At 37.9% G+C, this 20,058-nt stretch overlaps 1 protein-coding gene across 4 annotated transcripts in view; it reads left to right on the top strand.

Annotated features, from left to right (window-relative positions):
• The window catches only part of MTA3 (metastasis associated 1 family member 3), a 132,788-nt gene extending 115,686 nt beyond the window's left edge, over positions 1 to 17,102 (top strand). The window contains exon 16 of one of the 4 annotated variants that reach the window (XM_048934808.1): positions 2,177 to 17,102. In XM_048934808.1, the coding sequence (XP_048790765.1) occupies positions 2,177 to 2,312 (136 nt within the window). In that variant the 3' untranslated portion in view covers positions 2,313 to 17,102. The remainder of the gene's footprint in view (positions 1 to 2,176) is intronic. The other 3 variants (XM_048934806.1, XM_048934804.1, XM_048934805.1) reach the window with 3 other exon arrangements.
• Positions 17,103 to 20,058: the final 2,956 nt, after the last annotated feature.

The following is a 20,058-nucleotide window of genomic DNA, read 5'->3' as shown; positions in this document are numbered from 1 at the left end:
GGAAGCATTTTCACAATTCTGTTTAAATAGAAGTTCTGGATTGTCTTTTCAGAACGTGTACCAGATTAGCTCTTCTGACTGCCTGTATGGAGCTACTTCCATTTATAATAAGTGAAGGGCTGACAAATCGGGTTTGTGGTTTGCTTGATGCAATGCCAGTGATCTTTTCAATTCTGCCATTCTTTGTGCTAGTTGTTAAATACATCTCTTGAATCTACTATCCTTGCCTAACAATCATAAATCCTAATCACAGATATTTTACTATCCTTACATTTAGTATGAGCCGTATGCTTTTTTCACTGTTAGGAACTCCTTGACAGCTTATGAAGTTTCCATATTATAAAGTCAGAAGGGCGAACTATTATCTAACCATTTTATAAACTGTGGGCTTCTCAGTTTAATGAAAACATCAGTTCTTTAAATAAATACACATTCTGCAACAAATGTATTAAAAAGGGATCCAGTTCTGTAGGCTTTTTCTGAAGTGATCCCCATTACAATATTTGAGGGAAAAAACTCTCATCTATTAACATAAATTTATAAAGCCTTGCTATCTGATTGTTTTAGAAATACATATTTCTAACAGTTTAGGGTTATGTTTCTATGATCTTACCATTTTGAATACAATTCCTTGTCAATTTATTTAATATCACCTTAGGCTTAAATTGAGATGACCATGTAAAGTAAGTAATCAATGAATAGGTTTGCATTTCTGTGGGACTGCATGAATAGCTGAAGCTTTGCTTTTTGGAAATTCATTTCCTTTTCTTTTATTATGCTTAGTACTGAATGATGCTAAATCCTAGCTTGGTATTCCAGACCATGAGATGCTGACGACATCCTACTTTCAGGCAGCTAAGACAAATACTTCCCTATGCCTTTCAAAAACATAAACCAAAATAGGCATATTTTTCAGGCTCCCTTAACAGAGCTCAGTATATTCTCCTGATTTTTGGCTTATTGTTTTGTCCTTGATTAGATTCTTTTCTCTGGCTCAGTAACTTGGTTGGTAGCTTAGATTCCTGAAAACTCAACCAGCGACTAAATATGCACTTGAAAATTTAATGTGCAAATAAGAGCCATTTTAGTACTCCATAGACTATATTTTAAGCTGTCCCTGTATTTTCAATTTCAAGGACCACCATTTTTCAGTTTCAGTGTTAGCAGCCCATTAAGATGAAAGGAAAAAATCAATTCTTTGGTTTCTCTGTCAAAACCTTGATGCACTCTGATGAACATCAGCACTATGTAATTTGCAATCAGGTCTGATTTTCAACTTCAAAAGTCTGAATTTGAACATCTGATCTCTCTAATTGGTAAAGGGCAGCATTCACTGTAGTTCATTTCCATAAGCTCAAAACCTTTGTAATTTATAAACTGTCTAACTGAAAGCTGGGATAACAAATCTGAGGGAATTCAGAAAATAAGTAATTTTCCACCAACATGTAATATTCTGGACCCTGCCAATGAAGATGATTCTCAGTATACGGTATTCATCATTTCCATGTTTTCTGCTACTTTGCTCTGGTTATAGTTTATGGTTTTGATTTATAACAATACAGAGACAACAGTGCAGTTGGAACTTAACTAAGCTTTTTCTATGAAACTAATTATCCTTGAATGCATAAGATTACAATACAAACAACATGACCACCTCTAGTTAATGTTTGACTAAAATTAAAGTGAATTTACAAGTGAATGCACCTGTAGGGTACCAGCACAAAAAGCCCAAAGTCTCAGACTATCCGTTATTTGCAAAATTGGTACAGTGAAAATAACCACACTGAAAATTGTTCCCAGTCTATCACTTTTAAAGAAATAACACATTTGTTTGGGTTCTTTCTTCTGTGACCCTTCATTATTATATTGAAATTGCACATTTGAGTATTCAGTCCCAAGATTTCATATAATTAATTGTTATCATCCCAATATTTTCTAACACCAATTCATTGAGTGACTGTCAGTTACTAGTTGGAGACAACTGTGAATCATCAGTTGATGGACAGGCTCTGTCTAGCTGACTGAAAATCTCTTTTTCCAGGAACTAACCTTCCTGCTCTGGTAAGAGTAGCTGTTCGTTTGCTTATTATCTCTTCAGCTGCCTGTTAAAGACTGAGATTTATCTCTGCTATTGTCTCTTTTTTCTTTCCCTCCTTTCCTTCTTCCCTTCATACAGAAAAATCCGTAAGAAGTTTACCAAGTTGCAGCTGAAAAGAGCTTCCAGAACACCTTGTTCTCCAATTCTTGTGAAGACAAAATCTCTCATGAACAATAGGCAGGCACGAATAGAGCCGAGAACCATCACGCACTGAAGACACAACAGCATCAGCAACATAATTATGTTAAAATCTTGTTTAATTGTGAACACAGATACAACGTGACCTTCCACATTTTCAGGACCTAGATGGACACTGTGGCTGGGTTCTGTGTTCTGGTCAGGATCCAACAGTAGCCCTTGTTCTCCTTTGTCTCTGTAAGGGCTACTTAAGGTTTGCTGTGCAGGCCTATTGATGATTGTCCTGCTATCTCCCCCACTTCCCCTCGTCACACTTGGATGGTCAGAGAGGAACTATTCATACTGACCGCAAGGAAGAAATATGGATGCAGTGTACCCCTCACAATTTTGTCTATGCCTTCTAGTGGTGTGATACAGAAATAAGCACCTTTAAAAACAATTGCAGTGTCTTTGTAACAGGATTTAGCCTATAGGAGTCAGCATCTTCAAAAAGTGCTGCAGACTTCAAATGTTTGAATTTTTTAGTATTGGCTTGAATCACTTTGGATTTGATTTTCTGATCTGCTGAGCAACCAGAGGCTGGAATGAGGAGTTGTTCAGCACTTCTGAAACTTGGACCAAATTAGGTAGTGCTCAGAATTAGTGGCCCATTTTAAAATGCTGACCATATTAACTTTGGTTAAAATCCTAGAAAGTATCATGTGTGGCCATGACCATCTGGCTGGTATGGTTATCTATATATTTGCAAGCATCCACCTATTTGTTTGGGGATTTTTAGCATTTCTTGAAGTCTATTTTGAACAGTCAAAGCCAGCAGAATGCCATTCCCAGGAAAACATGAGGAAATAAGAGTATTTCCTATTAGCAATGACTCTCCACTAAATAATTACTACATTTTTATACATATGGACAAGAAAGTTGTCTTGCTGTAGAATGCTTTGAAATTCATACTTGTAAGGCTACAGGTGGAGACTTACCATGGAGAGATGATGTGCCTTTTGTAACTACTTGTAGGAAGCTGTCAGTCCCCCTGAAAGTGGGAATGGCAACAGAGGCAGGTCTTTTTTCTACTCAGGTACTTACAGGTGAATAATCTCTGCCCTACTTTGAGATCGAGAGGCAAGCAGTGTGTAGCACTGCTGTGTAAACCTAAGCTGAGATATACTGATTATCTTAAGCAAGGTATGTCTTTCAATAGATTTTGTTTCCATATGGCTTTTAACAGATAGTCAGACAATGAACGCATCACCATAAGCTGGAATAAACTTCAAGATGTTTTTTCTAGTTCTTTACTAGGTAACTCTAGCGGCACTGTATTATCTGGCTATGGATATATGCCCAGCTCTGTGGTTAGAAAGATGAAGGTGTAAGTAGTATCTCGTACCTCTTGGTGATTCCCCCCCTTCCCCTTCCTGAAATATACACCCCACGCTATTTACAGTTTCAGTCTGAAAGATCATCTGTGATACCAGCCTGTAACTAGCCATGCTGACCATGTCAGATTTTGAACACTTGAGACAGTCACCCAGACGCTTCCTCGAGAAAGAAAGCACACTGACCTTCTGAAGGAACTTGATTTTACAGAGTGACGGATCCAGGTCTTGTCCACTGTCCTTCACCAGCAAGCGAAGGGTGAGTAAGGAGGAGAGATTTGGACCTGAAATGTTTCTAGTACCCTGAGCACCCTACTGAATGTCACTGATTGGGAATCAATTGGAGAAGACCTGGGATTCATCCGCTTACAGATTTTTTTCCAGGAGCCACTGAAGTGTGCAGCCCTGGGATTCTCTTCTATCCACACGATCTGCTTTTTCCTCACAACAGGAGAGTATTTCATCAGGTACTGAACAGCCACAACCCATTCTTATTAGAAAAATTGCCTTTATTAACTGCGACATATGGAAACACCTTCTGCATAATAGCTTTCTCACCCATTAAAATAAAGAAAGCATGATTATTCAGCAATCTATTTGACTGAAAGTATGAAAAACATAAGCAGAAAGTGCTTTGCCTCCCTCAGGCACCCCTGAAATCACACACAACAGACTCATTTTCAAAGTGTCTTTTGCTGTAAGGTGATGGATATCTTTTTTACCCTGCCTTATTAAGCCTGTACTCGAATTATTTCAGTCAGTGTGCTACAGTGTCTAGCCAGTATTTTGTAAAATCCTCGTGTGTTTCTGCCTTTGACAAAAGTATTAGTATTTGTAACAGTCCCTTGTGACATCATTTTTTTTTCTGTCCCTCTGAGGAGTGAGAGATTCATAACGATTCCCTGTTATGCAGCTTGATGCAACTTAACATATTCTGCATCAAGCATCCAAGGTAAGGAAGAGTTCTCCCTTGCAGCTTCAAGCCAAGGGAATTCATCAGGAAGCAGAAGTAATGCTGTGACCCTGCCTGGCAGAGTTGTGCCACTGGTCACAATAGCCAACAGCCAACACTTGCAGAGGTTTAACGCAGTGGAGACTGTTCACTGATATAACACTGATATAACCATCCTCAAACTGCTTTGCATGCAGCTGCATGGAGACCTTCCTTCCTCTAAAATGCACACAGTGCACAGAGAAACTGCACGCCGCGTATCGCACCTTTGTCTTTACATGCTCTCTCTCAATCTTACCCTTCCTGTGAGATGTTCTCCAGGGATGGATGCAGAATTTACCTGTGAATTTCAACAGAAAGCAATGATGGAAGATTAGGTGAAAATATGTTCCCGCTTCATTTGACTTCTCTAGAAATTGTGACTGTTCTTTCCGCAGCATCTCGCAATTCCATGCTATCTGTTGAGTTGAATTTTGGTTTTTTTTTCCTGCTGACCTTGAGCGAAGATGGCACATTCCTGTGTAAGTTATAACAGTACTGTTTTTATCAAGCTTCTCAAGCTAGTTATTTTAAACCTAGCTAACATATCTCAGTCATCAACAATGACACTGACTATAAACATATGCCTCAGAAGCAAGGACAAGACATTTGGTTCTTAACATGGATGTGAGCAAGAAAATCTAGGCAGCTTCAGTACTGTGTTTGCAATATGATTTATTTTCTTGTTAGCTAAATAAGAAAGCTATCATCTGAAAAACCACGTCTCCCTTTACAACTACAGAGTTCAAAAACCATGCAAAATACATGCTCATTTTTTTGTCCAGAGGTCTCATATAAAGAGGAAGAAGATTTTGTTAAAATTCAAATGTCCATGTTACCAATTTCAAGTATGTAGCTAATCTGCAGTCTTGAAATATTTAGTATATTTTTTTAGATTATTTTTCAAGGTTATGACTTGGTCAAGGAAGCTTTGGTTATGTAGGATGGAAAAATGAGATCTGGGAATACTTGAAATACATTGGCGACATTCCACCTACATCCTAAATTGGTTTTTTATTTTGATCAAAAGCAAATATTTGTTTCTGTAGTTCAAAACTTACAGCATGATACAAGAAAATGGGGATTAAAAATGAAAAGAACGAATGAGTAGAAAAAGAATGAACCAGAGTCGGCACTTAAAAGATGCGCACCTTTTATTAAACTGAAGCAAGCCTTTTTTTTAATAAATATCATTTTAACCTAGGCACTTTCGTAATTATAAAGTTACAGATAAAGTGGAATGGCTGCGTAGTAGTTTCTGGTATAGTCACAGCATTATATCCTACAGCCTTGTGTAGAGAACAATTATACTCCTTCTGAAATATTATATTGCAAAATACAATATCGTAGACACAGTGCATTTGTATATGTGCAATGCTGTGGTAATGGAAGTCTGTTAGAATCCTCTGGAAATGTCAGCAAAAATATTTTTGTTTTACATTTCTTCTTGAAGGTCTTTTATGTAAACCCGTGTCTTCATAAACCAGAGTGGGTGTCAAAAGTTTATATAACTGCAGAGTGGAATTTTTTGGAGTAAGTCAGGACTTTTTTATTCAAATGTTGCATGTAGAGGGAGGAAACCTAATTTTGGAATACATGAGTTTTGGGTAAGAGTTTTCAGATTGTACTATGCAATGATCAACACAGATTTGCAGAGTATGCTCCTGTTGCTCATAAAGGCTTAACAGTTGTTACTGAAATACAGTATTGAAAATTAAAAAGAGAAGCATAAAAAGCTGTCATTTTTAGAATTCTTTAAATTCTTTAGATTGCAAGTGAATTTCTCAAAGGAATGGTAAAACTGGGAGGATCAATGCTGAATATTTGAGGATGTGGAGCACCTTAGAATGAAATATATTACTGTCTGATTTGCATTAAAGTGTCTTTGTGCACAAGCATTATGACTCTTGGTCCTTTTTGCAGGAAAAAAATGTATGCATTGACACTATCTTACAGGCTGTTCAGTAAACAACAAACTGAAATGTGATGAACTTTTAAAACTGCACTGGCGTTAAAGACACAAATACTTGTCTGTGGATAAAGAGAAAAGATTCAGAAGGCAGTGAGAAAGAGAAACATGAGGTATTGTTTATTGTTCATTGTATTGGAACTAGAAAAATGGTTTGAACCAGGTTTGAACTGAAATCTTGGAAAAGGAACTGTTACTAGAAGATACAGTGTGCATTACAGTCTTCAGTGCATTGACATTGGCATCCAAACTTTGCAGGTCAGTATTAGTGTCAAAAAATTACACTGCTTTCAATTTGGTTGTCAATTTGGTTGCACTTAGAACTGGTTACTTCTATGAGAATATGGGATATAAACTGGATAGTTTTCTTTACTAATGTGCAAAATAATTTCCTCAATTATGGTGGATAGGTGTTGTTTTGCTGGTTTTTTGTTTCGGTTTGGTTTGGTTTTTTGCAGAGGAGGACATCCACACACTGGAATTCTAACAGGACTGCTGCTTCACAGGTTTGTCCAAGGCAATTCTTTCCATCTCGTAATTGCCCCATCTATCCTGGAGGCATCTGTAAATTTTGTTTCAAGTGCTTGCATTAGAATGGATATTCTTTGTCATCCTCTCCTGCCAAGAGGCGTAGGCAGATTCCAAGTCCAAGTATGGTGTTTGGGTTTATTTGGGATGATAAATTACATATATCAATTCTTCTGGGTAAGCAACAATGGTAGTGAGGAGGAGATGATCTCTGGACATAGTTCTTTGCTGGGGTTGCTGGGAAAATTGGCATCTCTTTAACCAAGCTAGGAATAAGCCACAATCAAAAAGCAGGAGGTCTGAGATGCTCATCTGTTCCACTAGTGCAGATTTTTATGAGCCCATCATGCAGGCTCTAGTTCATAACTGGTGAAAATGCATAGCTAATGAAAAAAACACTATGAAAAATAGTGTTTTGTAGCTGAGAATTTGCTCTATCAAATAGATGTTATTGTGCTCTTTGTGGCTGCTGTAGTTTTCATAGAAATAAATAGGAAGTCTTACTTTTGGAGAGACCTTCTTTGTAAGTTAAGCAGGGGAACTTTATGAAAATGAAATCTATTTGTTACTACTATTATGGTAGCGTCTAGACATCAGGGCAAAGCACTGTCTCTGACCAGTAAGTTTTTCAAATAAGCACTCAAATCAAAGTCCAGTCTGTGTAGATGGAAGAAGTAGAGTTGATATGTCAGCAACATTATGTGATGTGCACATTTGTTTTCAACTGGCTTGATAGAGCCTTGTAAAGAACAAAATCTCCTGCATGAAATAAATTTCAGTCTTTATTGCCTAAAGCAAGAGAATGAGAGGAAAGGGTTAGAGCCAGATTTTGATGCTGCTTCACTTCCTATCGAGTTAGAGATTCATGGCTGTAGAATCTCTTCCCAAAATAAGGGGACTTCACAGGTACATCTGTGAAGCTAAAAAGTAAGTTAAGCATGTACAAGCTTAAAATAGCAAGACATAACATAATAGGTCACTGAATATAGTTTTTTTATTTGTTACATGGCTGTAACTGTACGTGGCTGAAGGATTGGACTGTCTTTCAAGCAGTCCTTTCTCTTCCCAGTTCTCTGTTTGCTTTTACTGCATTCATCTAGCTGTTGCACTAGTGCCATTTCTGCAGCCTCATAGTTGCATACTGTGAGAAGGAACAGCTAAAATAATTTATTGGAGCAGATGCAATGAAAATTGGGGGATGAATGACTCCACATTTGTTTTCTTTCCTTCATTTGGCTGGGCACTTAAAATATGTGTGATTTTTTTTTCCTCAAATTTTTAACTTTTCTGCAGTCATTAAAAACAGAGACAAAGTAGACTATTTCCCCACAAAGTTTCCAGATTTGGGAGCACCAGTTTGTACAGAGAAATGCATTGATTCAGGGGGATTTCCATTAGCATTTTGGTCTCTTAACAAACAGTGAATCTAAGCAAACTTACCCTGAATGCCTTTGATCCTTTAGGAAATGCATTTAATCCATAAGGCACCTGCGTCCATGGTCTGCTTGCAGGAGCCTGACTCGGTTCTAGCCATTTGTTAATCCAGCCCTAGTGCCTGTTTTTCCTGTTTGCAATAGTAGGCAAAGTATTGATTGGTCTTTCCGAGAGGGTTAGACTCCATCCTGCAATTTGTACACAGTTTAGGCGTGGTTAAATAAATTCTCTCATTCTGGGACTAAAGCAGGTTTCTTAGCAATGATGGAATTTGTAGCTTAAGAAATGGTTGAGACTAGCTGAGGACTCTGGAGGTGCTCCTATTCCACTGCTGCACAACCAGAATATGCACCAGCTCTCTTATTTAATGGCTTATTTGGATCCATTCCCCTTCTAAGTTCAGGCACCCTCATCCTGTCATGCTTCCTTTAATGCTCATCTCTGTCTGTGACTTTTAACTCACTTTTCAGAATGATGTCAAGGGAGATTATAATTAAGAAGATGCTATAACCACCTAGAAGTTTTTGCTCCCTCATCCCTCCATAATTTTCAAGTTTAAGGCTGTTTTATCTTCTATTACTCTTTCCCTTACACCTTTGTTTATTTTGGTCTTTCCTTTACTGATGAAGATTAATCTAATATGCTCAGGTTTTACTTGAAATATGATAATCTTCAAAGTCACAAATTTGTACCTACTAGGGTGGAGGGCAATAAACCTAGATAATGTGCTGGCCAAATAGAATTCTAATCCAGACTAATATTTCAAGTCTCTTCAGTTTATTGGGTGTTTGGAGCCACCATTCTGTACTGTCTGTTCTAAAGTCAGGAGCTTGCTGCAAACTTGGGGTCTCAACCTATTTGGCTTTTTATCCTTCCCTGAGGCTTAAAGGAGTTCTGCTTCAGGGTTTGGCTCAAGTGTGTCTATTAAGCATGCCTTGCCAGACTCTAATTAGACCTACTACTTGAATGCTGAGTAGCTTTCTTCTGTTTACTATTTGCGTGGATTAAATTTGATAGATTTCAGTAGAAGAATATAAATGAAGTGACTGTCTAGCTCTGGATTTCTTCCATCTTCCCTTGATGCACTAATAAGAATCAATTGCAGTTGCTTATTATTTTTAAGTAGCAGTTAATTTGAGAAAACCTGATTCATTAGCTCTTTTCATTTTGCTGATTTGATTTCAGCCTTCTGCCCATCTGGGCCAACCTACATAGATGGTTCTAAAACCAGAGTGAAAACATCACTGAAATTGAAGAGACAGCCTGACGACCCAGCAAGGTGCTGTCTGTAACAGCAGGCTCTGAACCTCTGTTCTTATGGGTATAATTCCCAATAAAAGGAGAGGTATTATTCTGCATTCATTCTCCCATTCAAGCATTTGATTCTCTGTATGTTCAAATCTGGGAACAGTGTGTATGACTGCATAGCTGCGTAGATAAATTACTTCCTGAGTAGATCAGTTATCCTCTCTGGGGATGTTCCAGAAAATCCCACTCTCACCATAGGAACTGTACAATTAATCTCCATGGTCGCATGATGCTTCTAGAAACATCCTTATGGTCAGTGTCCTGTATCTGTACAAATCCTCTTGAAGTTAATAAAGAATCCTGATTTAGGATTGTATTCTAAGCTTGTAAGCTCTTTAGGTTAGGGCTAATATTTTCCTGCAATTATTAAAATATATATAAATATGTACTTTTAAGATGAATAGCTTTGCAGATGTGCCTACGGTATTTATTTAAGAAAAAGAGAGTGGTTCAGAACCTGGTGGGAGACATAGGGTTGTCTTAGCCCTGGATGCAGGAGAAGGTATCACCACGGCAGTTTCTACAGGTGTACTGTTGTGTGACATGGGGAAGAAAAGGGTGTATTCCTCTGTTCTGAATTAAGGGGCAGAAAAGGATGACTATCTCTTAGTGTTCTCCCTGCATTTAAATCTAGGCTGATTCCTATTCATAGCTTTTAATTTTTTTTTTTTTTCACATCATAGCAAAAAGACAGTATAATACAGTGAAAGACACTGGATGGTTCTATGTGGATGAAACATTGCTTTTTTTCATTATACAGAGGGAAGTTAAAACGTTATTTGTAGAGGATGAAGGTGAACTTTGCTCATGATTTTATGAACTTCTTTATTGCACAGTTCTCTTTGTGCAAATAGCCCTTGACACTCTCTTGCCTTTTGTTATTTCCAGCAGATTGGAGTCATTTGTTTGTTTCAGCTGAAGTGTGACAAAGCTACAGGTGAGAGCTAAAAAGAATCAAGATCACTTTCACGTTTTGTGCAAATATTTAGAGGGACTTGTGAAGTTCTGTTATATTCAATTAATTTACTTCCTACCTTCTTTTCCCTTGAATATTAGTTTGCATTTCTGTAAAATGTTCCAAAAGTGGAGCTGGTAGCTGGACTAAGCTAAGGCTGTGGGGTTCACTTTAACACTCATGCTGACTGAAGATGTCACCCTGGAACAGCTACTCACTACTGATCTTCCGCTGGGGATTTCTGCCCTCTCTCAGCAGGAAGAATAGCGTGGACTCTGCAGTTTTCTGCTTCAAAATCAGCCTGAAAATCAGGATTAACTACATGGTATTTTCTGAAAAGAAAGAAAGGTGATTGAAGTGAATCCACTAACAAGGAGGGAGGGGAGCAGAGGGAGCTCTGGTGGCCATGGATGACAAACAGCACAGGTCAGTGGTATCTTCAACTACACGACTACATTTGGAAGAAGAGATCTGTGCACAGCCTAGCTCAGCCTCTAGCTTTACCCACAGAATTATTAAACTTGCAGAAATAAATATTGCATTAGGTTTTTGGAAAAGTAGAAATGATCTCAAATCAATCAATGCAATGCCATCAGTCTGACTTGAGGATCTGTGTTTCTGACTGCCTGCAATTATCTGCCTTTGACTAATCCAGCATTGACATCTGTGTCTCTTCTTCACCTATTTTGAGTTCTCACTTGTGCCTGATTGTGACCATTCTTGTTCAATCACTGCCAATTCAGAAGTATCTATCAGTCTCCAGCCAGGACTGGATACCTATTAAAAAAGTGTAGACATTGAATTGCTTAGTCCTTTCTCTCTGTGCTGCTTGAAAAGAGCCTGACTTGCTCAACATTCAGACTACAGCTAGTATAAAGGTCAGGAACGTATTTGGTACAATTTATCTGTTTGAAATGTCAAGTGATATGATAACTTTTCCATGAAATAATAGGTTAATCCAATATGATCATTGACAAAGAAATAATCCTATTTTCAGATGTTTCTGTTTCATACTGTCATGAACACAGATACTGAATTTCTGATGGATGAAGAAACTCATTTTCTATGTTGTTTGTATGTAAGTTGCTCCGAAAGTAATACCTCCTATTCATTTCCATGGAATGTAGAACTGATACAAAGAGGACAACAGCTCTATTTGATAGAGCACATTTTTAGCTGCAAAAAAATTGTTTTTCTACATAGTCACCACCACTAGCCGATTTGCATGGATCAGCTGATTTAGATGCTCTTCATTTAATGGTACAACTGCTGTGCGTGGCCTTCTGGAACTTAGCTTGTTTTTCACACTGCTGTTGGCACAATTGAAATGCACCACCCATCACCTCACTGTGCTCACATCCACTGTTTTGTCTCCAGAAACATTCAATACATTTCCATGAATGTCAGTGGATGCAATTATTTCTGCATGGAGGAATTCAGTGACACACCTTTGCTTCATACACACTTCCATGTCACATGCCATCATGTCAGACTGCCCCTCTGCTGCCATCTGTCACACAGCAACAAAATGCAATGGAATATTGGTGGGAAGGTTCAACCCCTACTGCCATGTCACCAAAATCCGTCTCTGACATCATGTGCCAACAGAATAAGATAGGAAGCATTACTTTCGGAGCATCCCTTGTAGCAGTGTACTTATACTCATGGAATTCATTCAGCTTTCAGTGGAGCAGGATGCTGCAAGGGCCTGTCTGCAAAACTTTCATAAATATGCAGTGGAAAATCAGTAGTAATTATGAAGCAAGTCAGTGAAGTACAATTTTAGTAAAATGCTTTATGGTCAGCATAGAGGACACTCAGGTAAATAGGCATATTTTCCTGATTTCTTGTTAAACGCACTGCAAGGGAAAAATACGGATTTTGGTAGTCTCATGCAAAGTTTCTGGAACTCGTTGCCACTCATTTTTTAACTTGAGCACCATCTAGTGTGCATAAGAACAATTAAAAAAAAAATAAATAGAGGACCAGCTCTTTAGGGCAGTTAGCTGTGAAAGCTCAGACAGGTTGTCAGTGTCAAAAGGTAACAAGCACATCTGACGTTGTCCTGCTAACTTATAGTAAAACAAGTTTCAAATTACTTATACATTCTTATGGGCACCACAGCGCTTTAATTTGTACCTTGTTTGAATAATTTGCTTGCCTATAAGATTAAGACATATAAATGAAATATTAACACAAATAAATGAAATGCACAAAACCAAAATACTTATTTACCAGCAGGTTAAAAAAAAATCAAAAATCAGTGTCTGTTTTATCCTAATGCAAATATGTATTTGTATATTCATACATGTATGAGTGCTGAGTTGTGCGCATTGCTGTAAATTGATACAGTCCATCAAGCCCCTAGCTTTCATCTAAGTGTTTCTTGGCAGATGTTATCTAGACCTTGCCCAGACTTGAAATACAGTCAGAGATGAATTTCTTCCCTGTGTGTCTGGATCAGGGCGTAGTGCATCTGTGAGAAGTTCAGTGTGCTGTAACTTTTCCTGTTAGTACTGCTTTGTGCAGCATGTGCTCTATGTCTTGCACTTACCACCAGTGCTAATGACCTTCATACTGCTATTTGCAATACATTTTGTTTGCACCTGTGTTGTAAATTCCCTCTTTCATAACTTCTGCCCTCTTTCTAGTCACCTCGCATTTCTCAGTATCACAAGACAGAATGCTGCAGCATTACTAATTTTCGTGCTTCTGTGAACAGTCATGGTTCTGCATCTTCTTACGAGAACTCTCATAGTGAGAGAAAGATTTCCCATGTGTGCTGCTGCCTTCCAGGGATTACAGATAGTTTCCAGTCAGAGAAGTTTAAAACTTGCTAACTGATTTACAAAAATGAGGCTTTGTTGGTTTGTTCATCAGGAAAACTGTTCTTCCAAAGGTAGGTGGAAGGGAAAGGAAGGGGTTGTTACTGTGATTTTTTTGAACTCAAGGCTTTAAATTCTATTGATTTTTCACTACCATTATTTTATGAATCAGGGATAGCCTGTGCAGCCAAGACAATATTACTGTAAGACAAATGTGGTAAAACTACACAGAGAGAATCAACTTCTCATAGAAATTTGGGGTGTTTCTCAGTTCGGACAAGGTTACAAGAGTTCTGAGGACATCGCTGGTCTCAGTAGGACTGCTACTTTTGTAAACTTGAGAGGTGCATAGTCTCATATTGCATCTATGTGTGACCTTGTTCTACTCTGAAATAATTCAGATCAATAACTGAAATTTTTAGTGCTTAATAGCCGTGCTTGGATAAAGCTTTTGAAACTGACCTGTCATCCACTGACTCATTACCCAGACATCTTGTCTCCAGCATAGCAAAGATGGCAAATTTTTCACAAATGCCACACATGAAATGAAATTTCAGAATATATCGTCCAGATTAGAAAATGATAAAAACTACATTATGGTAAGTGACCCTGTCACACTCAGGTTTGAATCTGCTCATTATCTCTCATGTGTCACCTACATTACCTCGTATGCAGCACCATCTTGGGAACAGATGAAGCAAATTCTCATGTTAGGGGGATACTCTGATCAGAAGTGACAAAGAAAGGCTAATGGCATCCTGGCTTGTATAAGAAATAGCATAGCCAGCAGGAGCAGTGTGAGGTAGTCATCTCCCCGTACTCAGCTCTGGTGAGGCTGCACCTGAAATACTATGTTTAGTTTTGGACCCCTTACTATTAGAAAGACATCGAAGCCCTGGAGTGTGTCCAGAGAAGGGCAACCAAGCTGGTGAGGGGACTGGAGCACAGGCCTTATGAGGAACAGCTGAAGAAAATTGAATTTTTAGTCTGGAGAAAAGGAGAAAGGAGGCTAAGGGCAGACTTACAGCTCTATAACTATCTGAAAAGGGGTTGTGGTGAAGGGGGGCTGTGCCTCTTCTTCCATGTAACTAGCAAGGGGACTAGAGGGAATGGCCTCAAATTGCACCAGGGGAGGTTCAGATTGGTTATTAGATTTGTTCCCAAAATAGTGGTCAGGTTCTGGAAAGGAGGTAATTCAGTCACTATACCTGGATGTGTTCAAGAAACATGTAGATATGGTACTAAGGAACAAGGTTTACTGGGGGAATGTTGGTGGTAGGTGGATGGCTGAACTAGATGATCTTGGAGATCTTTTCCAGCCTTGGTGATTTTATGATTCTATTCTGTGATTCTGTAAGTGTAGTGTTTATTGTCTGGTAGTTTTATGATGTTTATTTCTGCTCAGATTGTAATATCAATACTATTGAATCATTTATAAAAGACTAATTCAGTTTTTCCTTTGGAAAAGAAAATTTTGCTGCAAACCAGATGTTGTGTCTGATCTGAACTTTCATGGGTAAATTGATTACAAAAGCAGAAACTGCTTATTTTTCCTCAAGAGGAAATATGCTGGAGAGCACAACATTGAACTAATTTATAAGAACTATAAAATTATCAGTCTTCAGTCTTACTCTCTGCCACTACACACACACACATCAAAAGACTTGCATTCTCCTACATCATTAAGATATGGCTTCCATTCTAATCTTACCAAGGGTTCAAGCAGAATTATATTGTGGTATGCAGCATAGAAAATGCCACCAACCTACAGGCTTAGTATGTTGCTTCCATCATTGCTGGAATTGCTTTGCCTACCTGAAGTACACACAACAAAAAATATTCAGTCTCTTGGAAAGCTTTGCTTCAGTGATTCTTCATTTCTTTATGTAATTTCTGAAAAGTCAAACATTTTATTCCTGCATGTTCTAATATTCTGTGCAGTATCAGCTATTAAAGTTATCTGCATGGGAAATAACCGCTTCTCACTAGTTCTTTATTGGCAATACAGGAATTAAGCACAGGGGATTTGGCTTTAACATTTGGAATATAGTTTGAGAGCTTTACCATTCTGTCTTCCTGGAATAAGCATAGTTTTTTATAGGATTGTTAAATGGAGTTTCTATTTTGCAGAGATGTATTCATTCCTGATAAGAGTGTGCTTTTAAAAGCACTCAGATTTGGCTTAAGTCCTTTCTTCTTCAATAGTAATTTTGCAATACCTGTTAAGTCTACTGCAAATATTAATTGGTCTCCATCTCCTACATGAATTTCTGTAAAAGACAAAATCTAAAGGATAGGTGAAATAGCTTGAGCTATCGTTGTCATGTGGGATGGGGAGGGGACATCTGACAACTCAGTGTGAATTGTACTCCAACGCCAGGCAGAGTTAATACCCCAGATCTCACAATCTACATTGCCATTTTCAGTTTTGGGGCAAGGGTTTGTTTGAATACTTGTGACTGTAACAGATGTTTAAATTGGAATAATTTGATTCTTAAAGATGATGAAAGAAGAGGAGAGCTGCCTATCTGATTCCAGTGAATGGGGAAGTCTGAACACTAGCTTCATAAGCTTGTTACTGGCACAAATGAAATGGCTTTGAAAGAGCTATCTTGAGAGTCACAATATAATTCTGACAAAATTTTGTCATTTTCTTCATTTCATTTTGTGGAAAAACTAGCAACAGGATTCCCTGACATGGTCATCTGTCTACATGCTATTGACATCAACTGTGAAGATAAGGAATAGGCTGAGCTCACTGTGTTCCTTTTTACCAGCCATTCATTGTTGGTATTGCATAATGAAGACAGGCTTCCTAACTAAACAAATGGGTTATATGCATTTCTACTTGTAATATATGTACATGTTAAGTCCAGGGGGCCTCCAATCTTCAACTGTTTTTTGATCATAAGCAAATACTGCTTTGTGCCAGAGTCTGAAGGCCATATGCCTGTATGTTCCCTTTCCTCACCCTGTAATTAACTCTTGAGAGCCGCTCCCAAGAATCCTTAAAATCTTATTGATCTTATAAAAATGGAACAGCCAGCCTTAGGAGAATTGGCTAGTTTAACAGGCAGGTTTTATGTGATGACTTTAAGTAGGAAAATTAAGTCCAAATGAGAAGCAGACTAACATTTGGCCTTAGTTATATCGAAGAGTGTCCTTCATGGAAAATTCCAACTATTTTTCATGTGAGTCTATTTCATGCTGTGCTTTCAGGATTAATTTGATTAAATTATTTTAATCTCTTTCTGTTTGTGCCTGGTCATTAGTGAGAGTTTTCAGTCTGTATGTGTTGTTCCTGAAGGTACTTAGCTAACAGTAAGGTTGGAGGAGTTAATGATGCCTTTTGGTCTGGAGCTGAAAAGCAGGAGAAAGACGCTGGAAAGAAACAGCAGGCAGAAAAATGATGCACAGGGACACTCAAGGCAGTCACTTGGCAGTGAGGCTTTTCTGCAACCCAGAGTTGTATTTACCAGTACACAAAGTATCATACTGAGAATATTTTCCAATAAAATACTTGTTCAGAACAAACGAAAAGGGAAAAAAAAAAAAGAAAAAAAAAAAAGAAAGAAAAAAGAAAAAAGAAAAAAAAGAGATTGTTAAGAAAAGGAAAGATTGAATGACTACCAGGTTTCACTAGATAATGCCCCAGTCTGATTTAAAATTGTCCAAGCTGTAGATCCTTTGTCAAGGACTATGCACAAGTGATCTAAATTTTGCTGCTTAACACAACTCCTGTCTCTATAGATTTATCAGCACAGAGCTCTGAGTCCATTTCACACCAATAGATTTGGCTGTCATGTCAGATACACAGTGGATTCTTTGTAGCTATAAATCAATGCACGTTTTCTTGGTCTCAGTGATAATATATTTCTTGTTCACTAGCTGAAGACCAGACTAAGTATTTACTGACTTGATTTCTCATTTGTGTTGCATTCTTTATTTCAAGTTAGATACAGTAACTGTAGTTTTTCTTCTGGTTTCAACTTTTGCTCTGTTTTATTTGCTAGGTTACAGCTGTATTTTAATACATTCCTCCTATTCTAGCTAGCTATCTCGAAGTAGCTTACTGAATCAGAAAGTAGGACAGTATGTTTTTATGAGAAAAGAAAAAGTGGAATCTTCATCAAAAAATGTCCTCTCTGCAGAATTATTGCCCATAAGTAATAACCACATTTCTGTGCTGTCATTTAATCCAAACTTTATTTGGATTTTTTCATCAAGCGTTTCCAGAATGTAGGAAACAGTGATATAGGTCTGGTACATGAGGCTGTATAACTTTTCTTTCTTACTTATAAAAATGTACAGAGCAGTATAATGATAGTATAATTTTGTGTCATGAGTTTCTTTTCCCAGGTGTAATCTAAAAATGTGGAACAAGTCCTAGTGTTCCCATAAAAGCAAACTATTGCTTTGTATTAACTTGTCAGTTCTGTAGGGAGTCCCAGTATATGCTAGAAAGGTTCATTTTGTAAAGCAGACATTTCCATTTGCAGTGAATGGACAGAAAACTCACTGGAAGACCTACATTTAGTTAAAGTTTTATAAAAGTTTAGTCTTCTTAATAAAACAGCATGAGAGAAGGTATAATGTGTACTTTGATATTTCATGTTTCAGAATTCATTTAACTGTTGTTATGCTGTGGTCCTGAGCCTTAGCAGGAGGTCAGAATGATAGGATGAGAGGGAATGACCTTTAGTTTCTCAGGGGAGTTTCAGGTTGGATATTAGGAAAAACAACTTCACTGAAAGAGTGGTGAGGCATTGGAACAAGCTGCCTAGGGAGATGGTGAAGTCACCACCCCTGGAGGTGTTCAAGAAATGTGTAGCTGTGGTATTTAGGGACAGGGCTTAGTGGGCAATAGTGGTGGTAGGTAGAAAGTTGGATGTGATGATCTTGGAGGTCTTTTCCAACTTTTATGCCTGCGATTCTGTTTTGTTTAAATATGATTTCTTTGTGAAAGCTATCTGTTCTGTGAAAGATGCTTATTTCCAGCCCACCTGTAGGTATGGAGCCATACTTCTTCAAAGGGCGCATAATGCTTGGAGTAATTACCTATTAAAACAGTCCAGCTCTAACAAAAACCCCAAGTTCAAGCTCCAGTTGCTAAATTTGGAGCTTGGCGGAATTTCATGTTCCTTATATTTTTAAAAATAAAAGATGAGGATTCAAATACAGTTTTCTTGTATTTGAATAATCTAAATTAGTATTTCATTGTATTTTGTATTACAAAAGCAGTATCTCAGCAAGTGTGTTCTTATGTAGCTACCATTGTAAGCATGTTACTAAGGTGAATGTTTTGTTTGTGCTGTTCCCTTTAAGTGCTTGTGCATTTAGCTCTCCTTATGAAAAGAGAGCTCTTCTGAAGAACCTCACCTTATTTTTCACCTCATCCAGAAATCAGTGTCTCAAATTGCTGTCTTCTGTTCAAAGCTTTCAGAGGAGGGGATGCCAACTGGAAAGGGCTTTGTCTTCACCTCCCAAGCACTTACTCAAAATATACTTTTTCACTAAGCAATGGAAAGTGCTTTTTGAAATAACTAGTGTGGCTACAAGTGTGGCTCTTTTCCCTTCAGAACTATACTGTAGGTACATTTACAGCCACTTAGGAATATTCTGGTAGAGGACTAAGAGAGGTGTTTGAGAAAGAAGAAAAAAACATCATCTTGGGGCTGCTTTCATCATGAATAGTTATGATGCTGTACAAACATAATCAAGAAGAAAACATTAGGATCTTGTGTCCATTTTACTGCTTTGTCTTCAGGGCAAACTCCCTCCCAAAAGCATTTCAAAAGGCCAGTCTGACTTGCTGATAAGCGGACTCTGAACTTCTGAAGGGCAAGTGGTTCCTGCCAGTGTCCAACTCATGATGTAATGATCACTGTGCAACGTGATATGTAGTGTCATGACTTGACTAATGGAATGATGGAACCAGGGAACTGCTTTCAGTCAACAGGAAAGTGATCAGACCTCCAGCTCTTTGAGAGTTTTTTGTTTGTTTGTTTGTTTGTTTTAAGCATTTCATTTCAATTTAAAATGAAGTGGATTTATTGCTGTGAAAATCTCACTTCCTGAAATAATATCATTCCTTGGATGAGCAGAAAGAAATCAGACATTTTCAGTGTCAGTTATCTTGACGAATGCACAAGTGTACTGTTAAAGATGTCATTGCCACAGCATGGACTGCATGGCAGAAACATACTCAAGCACTAAATAATAGCTAGATATGAGAACCCATTTTTATATGATGGCATTGACAGTTTGCAGACAACTTTTGGAATAGAACCTTCTTCTCCATAGGCTTTTGTCAAGTTTCAAAATAAGAATTTTAATGAGCTTCAGATATGAATGATATTTTTGTCTGGTGAAAGCAGTGAAAATTCCTAGATAAGGTGGGACATAAATGATAAAGGTTGGTTATCTCTTACTTGAAAGT

Source organism: Lagopus muta, chromosome 2 (genome assembly GCF_023343835.1).
Source record: "Lagopus muta isolate bLagMut1 chromosome 2, bLagMut1 primary, whole genome shotgun sequence".
Classification (NCBI taxonomy): Eukaryota; Metazoa; Chordata; class Aves; order Galliformes; family Phasianidae; genus Lagopus; species Lagopus muta.
This window is presented reverse-complemented; position numbering and strand designations above follow the sequence as displayed.